General features: G+C 38.7%; 1 protein-coding gene across 1 annotated transcript; it reads left to right on the forward strand.

Moving 5' to 3' along the window:
* Window positions 1-2,808: 2,808 nt before the first annotated feature.
* On the forward strand, window positions 2,809-4,579 carry folr (folate receptor). The gene is made up of 5 exons (XM_075474440.1): window positions 2,809-2,961; window positions 3,115-3,247; window positions 3,431-3,619; window positions 3,883-4,018; window positions 4,250-4,579. The coding sequence occupies exons 2-5, from the start codon at window positions 3,119-3,121 to the stop codon at window positions 4,519-4,521; spliced, it is 726 nt and encodes a 241-aa protein (XP_075330555.1). The 5' UTR covers window positions 2,809-2,961; window positions 3,115-3,118; the 3' UTR covers window positions 4,522-4,579.
* The last annotated feature ends 4,765 nt before the right edge of the window (window positions 4,580-9,344 follow it).

Genomic DNA, 9,344 nt, shown 5'->3' on the forward strand with positions numbered 1-9,344 from the left:
AATAAAGGGGATTTGAATTTATTGAATGAAATCAAACAATACACTGACAAATCAATACACTTCACTTGCTTAAGTAATTTGACACCTTCCAGTAGTTTGTAGCTTGTTACAGTGCATGGCTTTTTTTCTCAACTGTTGCTAAAATTGAAAAAGGTCCTTGAACTCCAAATCTGTAACGTCTTAGATACATGCAGACAAGCACTGAGTTATACTCAAATACTGTAAATCAAGCACTCATCTTGGCATGCTTGTAATGTTTTGGATTCAAAGTCAAAAGTCAAAGTGTAATTTATTTGTATAGCACATTTCATGTACAAAACAATTCAAAAATTTACATAAAATAAAACCATTGCAGGGGGGGGGGGCATTAAAAATACATAAAAGAATATAAAAAGAAATAAATAAAATAATTAAAATGATTAAAAACAAGCAACAGTCCAGATAAGTTCAAATATACTGAGCAGATTTCATGCATAGACACGAGAAAAGAAATGTTTTTAATCTGGATTTAAAAATGCCTACACTTGGTGAAAGTTTAATCTCCACTGGCAGTTTGTTCCACTTGTTTGCAGCATAACAGCTAAAAGCTGTAGAAAAACACATCTTAGCTGCCACATTTTTTCTTTTTTATTGCCTTCACAGGTCATATTGCCATTGCAGAAGAGAGAGAGAGCTGGAAGAACCTTGAGATAAGGCAAACCGTTCTCGCAATGATATATAATAAAAGATAGACGGACACGCACATACTCATTAACACACACACACCTTATGTGTCTCCTGTTCTTTCTCACTATCTCAAAAACACACATACATGGACTTTGGACAGACTTTGGACTTTGGAAACAAATTAGTTAATGGTACTGCAAGATTCAAGATGTATCGGGGCAACCTTGCTCTCAGTCACACTCCTCTCACAGATTGTCTCACACACACTCTGAGGCACAGATGTAAGTTTTGTCATTTCTGTTTGGTCTTGAGAAGTGTGCAAGAGGTTGACAGGAGAAACAGATTTGTTAGATATCTCTTTAAGACAGAATCATCGCTGAATCTAACAAGGTAAAGTGAACAGCTTTATTATTATTTCTCACAATGTATTTACACTCTAAATGCAGCTTTTCTGTTCTTAAACTATAACAAAAAATGTTTCATTTCTTTTACAAGAAGCAGACTGACTTAATAGTTAGCCTATGTCTGTTGCTTCCAACATAAGAATATTTTTTCCTTGCTTGACAAAATGTTGGAAACTGATTACTTTGACTGCTTTTGAATTTGATTGTAAGGTTTATGCTTTACCTACTGACAGCCTCCACCTGTATGTATTAAATAGCTTTACATTGTGTTTTTAGGCTTTATTGAGGAGCTTTAGTTTATTTGTTGTAGCATTTTGGAATAATCTCCATCCTTTATTACACAGAAATGAGAAAGAAAATGGATGTTGCTTTGCCAGAAATATAAATAAATGCATTTACTATGGACAAGTAAAAGTCTGATGTATATTCTGAGTGTTTGTTCTTACATTTTCTGTATGGCTCACAGATTATGTGTCAGTGAGTATATAAGAACCTAAATTTGAATCAGGGTTGTTGCCAATCATATAATATATTATCCCCTTTTGGTTTTTCCCTGCACTTGTAATCAAACGTGTGAGTTCAGTGTGGCTATAACAAGCTTTTTTAATCGTTTACATCATATTGTTCTGTGTTAATTGAAAATCAAAATGCTCCAGATTTGTGGAGGCGTCAACTTGTCAAACAACTTGGCAGTTACAGCATTACAGTTACAGGTTTTATAGAAGCTACTCTTCTGCTAATAGCGCTTACAGCGGCACGGTAAAACATTCAAGATTCCAAATAATTTAAGGCTGCAATCTGACTCAATTTCTGATCCCAGCCTAGCCTTTGGAGAGGATTAAATGCAGCAGTCACAAAATAGATGTCAGGTTCTCAGTCAAATTCAGAATTGTTGTAAGACACCTAATTAAACAAAGAGAACTTACAGCTCTGCACGGAGTTGATTATGAGGCTCAATTTCTAAAATCAGTGAGATTTTTACAGTCCAGTTCAGTTTTTCTCAAGTTCATCATATGTGCTCATATGATACCTTTTATACACAATCACAATCCCTGCTAAATGTTGAGAAAAGATCCTAAAGTGAACATTTTATTTTTGTTAACAGTCATTTCAGCAAAACATGTTGTCTCATGTGTGTTGTACAAACCAAAACTTTTTCATAACTGTGTGTTTTAGCTGATGTCACAACCGTCAAAGTATTCAGATCATATCGTACTAATGCTTCATATCAGCTCTCATACATATGCAGCCAAAATGCTTTTTTTCCCCACCACACCTGGATCGTAAAGGCAACTAGCTTTGCACACTAACACTGCTTACAGTGAGCACTGCAGAACATGCCTGTAGAAACCCTGTATTTTTCCACTGGATCAGCTGTGAGGTGCTCCATCTCCTGCTGATATAAACAGCAGTATCTCTTGTTCAAGGACAAAACAATTAACGGCCCCCATGCATAATGGACTTGCTGCGTTCTGAAGGAGTTTGACCATTAAATGAATTTAAATACATGTGGATTTATATGCTGGGTAAAAACCGGAGACTCACCAAGCGAGGAATGATATTTATACAATAACCTTTCATTAAAAGAGCTATGTTGCTGGCCTGCAAAAAACAGGAGAAGAGACGATGTTTTTTTGTAAGTGTAGGGTAGTGACGTGAATGCACCACTACATGGCATCGTTGCTCCATGTATCTCACATGTCATTCATGCCTTCAGGGACACCGTAGTCCAAATCTTTTAGCGAGAAAGACCCAGCTTACGTTCATGACCCTGAATGTAAGCAGCGTTAACAGCGGTCTGCATTATAATATATAAATATCCCAGAACTAAATATACCCAACCAGTTGATTTCTTTATGTGAGGTTTGTTAAGCTGTTGGATCCTTATTAGGTAAGTAAGAGTCACACTCATGTCAGAGGTTGCAAGACCTCTCTGTAACAGGGTGGATTTTTGAACTGGGTCACCGATATTGCATTATTTTCTGTTTTCTTGAACATTTTATGAAGACCTTCCTTTTGATGTACGTTGATGTTTCTCTTCTAGCGTCATGTGGCAGGTTCTGGCCTTGTTGCTGGTTGTCTCCCGAGGAGCTCTGTCTCAGGACAAACTTAACATGTGTATGGATGCCAAACACCACAAAACGGAGCCTGGCCCAGAAGGACAGCTGTACTCTCAGGTAATATCTGCAACCACCCATATACACGAAATATAAAATGAACCAAAGGGTAGGATTTTGTGAGGTTCCAGTTGTTCATGCCTATTTTTGTCTTCTTTTCTGTCCCTTTTTCATGCTTGAACCATAAGGAGGGTCATACTTCTGTATGCATCCACATTTAATGATCACTCTTCCTCTTTCCAGTGTGCGCCCTGGCGAGATCATGCATGTTGCACTGCCAACACCACCGAAGAAGCCCACCAGGATAACTCTTACTTGTACAACTTCAACTGGAATCACTGTGGCGTTATGAGCCCCCAGTGCAAGAAACATTTCATCCAGGACACTTGCTTTTATGAATGCTCGCCACACTTGGGACCCTGGATAAAAGCAGTGCGTATTGTCGACACGTGCTACTGAGTTTCTTATGTATGTGTTTGCTTGTAACACTAGATGGCAGCATAGGAAGTTGAGAGGACTGAGATGGCTTGAATAGACATGTGGGTTCACACATGCAGTATTTTTCCATAAATTTGGGTTACAACTTTGTGTTTTACCACAGTTTAATAAATGAACGAGGACAAGTAGCTATTTAAATGTATCATTTGTGCTTTCAAATGATGGATCAGACTGGTCACTGGTGTGCATTTTTGTAGGTTGATCAGAGCTGGCGTAAGGAGCGAATCTTGGACGTGCCTCTCTGTAAGGAGGACTGCGAAACATGGTGGGAAGATTGCAAGAACGATATCACCTGCAAGACAGATTGGCATACGGGTTGGGACTGGACTTCAGGTAAGATACCCGCAGAAAATGGAGCACAAACATGTTTGCATCATGCTCACACATTCAGGTGAATTCATGTTGACTTATGACACTGTAGGCACAATACTGTGCTCTCGCAACATTAGAACAAGTACATTTGGAGATCTTCCAGTTTTGGTAGTAATAATAGTTGCTTTGAAGTTTTTTTTTATCAAATTCATTCAGTTATAATTTATGTCCATCCACCTTTGTATCTCACAGGCATGAACAAGTGTCCTCAAGGAAGCAAATGCAGGAAGTGGACTGAAGTGTACCCAACACCCAAATCCATGTGTGAACAAATCTGGTCCAATTCTTACCTTTATACCACATATACCAAAAACTCTGGCCGCTGCATGCAGCTCTGGTTCACCGGATCAAACCCCAACAAGGCGGTAGCTGAGTACTACAATAGCGCGCAGCAGACCCAAAGCTTTGCCCTGACAACGCTGCTCCTCCCGGCTCTCATGTCTTTCTCTGCAATGATGTACTGAAATGACACTTCTGGCAGATCCTGTAAAACAATTAAAGTGGTTTCCAGTGCTCCTCTGATCTTGCTGCTCCTCTTTTAGGTCACTCAGGCTCCTAATTTATAGTCAGGCCCAACCCCCCACCAGCTTTCCATTCTTGTTAACAGATCCGACATTTAACCTACCACTCATGTACATAACCTGAATAATCTCCTGTCAGTGATACAAAGCTCATACAGTAGTACTGTTTTCTTTCAATCCTGGCAACACAACACCTTAGAATATCATTTCCACCCGGTCTGATGTGAGTAATAAAAGCCAATTCAGAAATTGCTAAATTTCTTGCATTTAAGAGTGAACTAAAGTCTAAAGAGAGGTTGCAGACGCTCCTCCTTTCATGTAGGCAGAAACCTGAAAAGTATGAGTAATATTCTTAATTTGACATATGTTTCTTTGTCATATCCACCTTTCCAGGTAAAACAGTTCATGCTTTCCACCACATAATAATTATATAGTATTTCATAGTAATATATAGTAACATAGTAATTCATTCCTACAGTCATTAGTGGGGAAGTAAGTTGTTCCTTTTGGAAACATGCCACGTTTTTAGCTTTTTCCTCTGGGATTGGGACAGGAAAACAAGAAAGAAATATAACATATGCTCACAAATGAAACAGCAATTTCAATACCAAAATGAAAGAAGCCAGAATCAAAGGAAAAACAGCAATTTTGTGTCTTTGAAAGTAATGTCGATCTGTAAAGATGTGTGTGGATGAGGAAAATAAAACAAAAATAAACTCCTGCATCTGGATGTGCCATGACGCGACGTGCCACATTCTGTATTACTGCGCTGCTCTGGGTTGAGATTTTTCTTAAGTGCAGACTGTAGATCAGTTTAATAAACCCCTTTGTGACCTAAACTACCAGTGGGCAAACTGTAAAACTGACCCCGAACCTGCACCGAGGAGAAAATGTTCCTCTAAACTGGGCCCCAGGAATCACACCATCAGATGACCACGTTGTTCAAGCTAGTGGTTAGTGGGCTCCAGTGCTTGGTAATTATGGAGTTCCAGTCCCCTGAGTATGTGTATGTGTTATAGAAAGAAGGGAGATGGAAAGAGAAATAACCTTAGAGTGTGTTAATTTCTCTGACAATGTGTACGTGTGCCCCTGTGCTGATCTGTCTCCTCGTGTGTAAAAGCACAAATTTATTGTGAGTCTGTTTATGCCACAAATCTATGTCCTTCATCAGGTCTTCAAATAAGTGCTTGGTTTAATTGTATGTCTAAAGGATGTGACCACTGAGGGCTGATCATCTATAATCTTAAATTACATATCTAAAAACTTTTGCAAAATTTGTAGTTGTACAATCCAGACCTGGTGTGAATAACCCAGTAAAAAGACGTCTTACCTGTTGACAGACAGCCCACATGTCTAAGTGTTATTTAATTTCTGATAATAACATCCTTTCTAATCTTATACAGAATTTCAAGTTCAGCATGTGTAGGTCAGCAGCAGCCTTTCTTGACTCTCCCCTCTGTGTTAACTGTATGCACGTTTAGCATATGCAAAGAGACTATGACTCTTACGAGAGTCCTGTTAAAGATGTATGCTGGCGTATAATGCATCATAGTAATCATTAGAACTTGAGCAAAAAGTAACTGATCTCCTGTTTAGTTATAAAAGACATTTTGCTCTCATCCAAATGGGCTGAGAGGTGAAAAATCTTCAAGAACCAAAAAAGAAGTCTGAAAGTCGACCTCTCCACGTACGCTCTCACAGTTACCACAACAGAGTACTTAACCTGAGTTTAAATGCGATGACTCATTACGCACATTTGCAAATGATACTTTTGTCATATTTTTTAATTGAAATAAAGTGAATACAACTTCTGACAGACACAAAAAATGTGTTGATTCATGCACTGAATGAGCACAATTCAGAACCAGTTGCAGGGCTCATATATTCTCTGAATCAGCAGCCATCGGGTCCTTTCAGCAGACAACTGGAATAACGCTGATTGATGCTTTCAAAGCAGGGGACGTTTCCACAGTTTGAAGTTCCATCAAGAAACAACAGTTTAAGGGGAACTGTGGAGGCAACTGTGTCAAGATCTGCTAAGATGTACTTTACAAAACAAAAACAAGGAGCAGCATTTGATAAGAAATTACGCACAGAAAGAAAATATTGTTTATATTCATGCATGTTCCATAAATGGAGGTAATTGTTATGTTATGCTTGAATATAGATTATTTCCAAAGGTGTGTGAACAAAGCAATTCAGAGGAAAGTCCTTTACACCATTGAGATATAACATTATAAGTACTTGCTTAATATTCAGGAGGTCCACCTTTTATAAACTGAAATAAAGTTCATCGATCTAAGTCAACAAGTCTAATTCACCATTCTGTTACTCAAAACATTCTCAAACCATTTATTGTAGGTTGGCATGGGTCAGCACAGGCAACATGACCGGTCGGTGTCTATGTAACCCCACACACAACAAACTGCGATGCATGGTGTGTTCTGACACCTTTCTATGAGAAACAGCATAAACTATTTACTCAATTTAGGCTACAGTAGCTCTCCTATTGGATAGACTAGCATGGGCCAGTGCTCCCTCCCCTGTGTGCATCACTTAACCTTGACCACCCATGACCCTGGTGCCAGTTAACCAGTTTTCCATCCTCGGGCTTCTTTTGGTGAGTCCTGACCACCAAAGACTGGTAACATCCCACTAAAGCTGCAGTTTTGGAGACGCAACGACCCAGCTAATGTTTTTCCCTTCACCCACAAGTGGTCTTAATGTTATGGCTGATTGGCGTACTTTAAAGTTATGTGGCTTTACCCCAAAGTACAAGACGCTTGGAGCCTCAGACAGAACTGATAGTTTGACTCAAATATATACCGAGTTCTCAGATAGACCCTGATAGACCCTGACCCAGCTTTGATAATTCTGTTCATTTCAAAGGACGAAAGAACATTTCTCTTATCACTGAAGAAAAAGTTGATCTTACTTTAGTTCTTCCATCTTTCATCTGACTTAAGGAACTCAATGAATTACTATACAAGAGGGTACAGGGTTAGACTGGTCAAAATTAGGTTAAAGGTTAAAAAAGGTTAAAAACACTGTTTCGTTTATTTGATTCTTAATTGTCTTTTGCAATGATTGTTAAGAGACAAAAAACTTTCCTTATGACATAATGGGCCTGACTTTGTGGGTGTTTAGCTGGCATTGCTGCGGCTTGAAGTGCTGTTCGTGTTGCTTTAGGCTTTTAATCTAGCAACAACGGTGAGAGACATGCCAAAAAGAAAAAAAAAGAAAGAAAGAAAACAAAACGATAATGTAAAGCTAGTTATCCGTTAGGCGTCTTGCTGACAAAGTACTTTTGGCTTGATGGTACATTTGCAGAAGTCTTCCATGCTGTTTTTATGCAGATGTTTTGTTAATCCACACACTTTTACAGTCGGCGCGCACACAGGCAGACACACAGTGTGATGCCACAACCAGAAATAGAACTGGGATGGCTGCTGTCCCTGTGGCTATTAATACTCAGCTTTTCTGAGGTCATTGGCAACACAGACCATCCTGCCTGACTCTCACTGTATGTCGACCTCTCTCTCATTTTGTATGTGTGCGTATCCACGCTACATTTCAGAAGTTAGACTTTTTGTAGACAGGAAAAAAAAAAAGTCGGGGGGGCTAAATCAGAGTAATGAGGAATGATCTCTAAATACTAGACAGCTTGTTTTTTTGTGGTCTGCCCATCTGGCCCCTTGGTTGGCAGTTACACCTTGTAGGACTATGTGTGTGCATGTGAATGTGTGTGGTCTAGAAAAGAATAGGATTGCATAACTGGATTGCAGCTTAATGTTGGGAAATTACTGCAGTTTGGCCTCCTCATTAGTGACAGCTTTGACACGTAGGCTATAGAGTGAGAAAAAACTTTTCACCTCGCCCTTGTAGCTTTTTGTTGCTGAAAAGCTGATTTGATTTAGTAAAGAAATGCAGCGTGAAATTGCAATTTGGAAAACATTTTGTACGTATTCAACAAAATTCTCCCTGCATCTTAATAAGTGATACCACTTTGTAAAATTAGAGAGTTAGATTAAAAATTGTGCCAATGTAACACCGGATATATTAAGATTCATATTGCTTATATGAATCTTAATATATCCTGAATAATGTAGCCGATCTAGAGCAAAACTATGTATTTAAATCCACTCACACAAGACATTTAAAAGTCCTGCATGAAAATCCCAGCCAAAGTAAAAAAGAAAAAAATTCCAGAAGTATTAGCAGCAGAGTGTGATGCAGTATTCAAGTGAAAGCCCTGACATGGTTTCTCTGGCAGGTATTTTATGACATCATCAGATTATCAGCATGACAGAAACAATGAGTAAGCAGCATGTGAGTTGGAGCCTCTGGGGGTGGGGCTAGTTTTATACACTCCACAATATACTGTGCAGTTTTATAGGCCTATACAGGAACACCAGATCAAATCAAATGTCAGAGGACCTGAGAGGACTGACGACGGGGAAGAAGAAAAATAGAGCCAAATTAGTCTTTTTTTTTTTTTTTTTAAAGAAACAAAAAACTTTTTCTATCATCTTAAAATTCTTAAAATGATATTTGATCGTGTGACTTATTAAAATGAAACCATGTGAGAGGTTTAGCAGGGTGAAATACTCATAAACTGGAGCTGCTTGAGCTGTTAAAAACCTACCAACATCTGGAATGAAACGTGACGCTGACAACACGCTGCTGACGTCACCACAATTATCAACGTGGTGTATTAAAAAAAAAAAGATTGTAATTTTGTTCATCGTGTATGTCCTTCTAATAAA

The sequence above is a fragment of the Odontesthes bonariensis genome, chromosome 9, assembly GCF_027942865.1.
Source record: "Odontesthes bonariensis isolate fOdoBon6 chromosome 9, fOdoBon6.hap1, whole genome shotgun sequence".
Classification (NCBI taxonomy): domain Eukaryota; kingdom Metazoa; phylum Chordata; class Actinopteri; order Atheriniformes; family Atherinopsidae; genus Odontesthes; species Odontesthes bonariensis.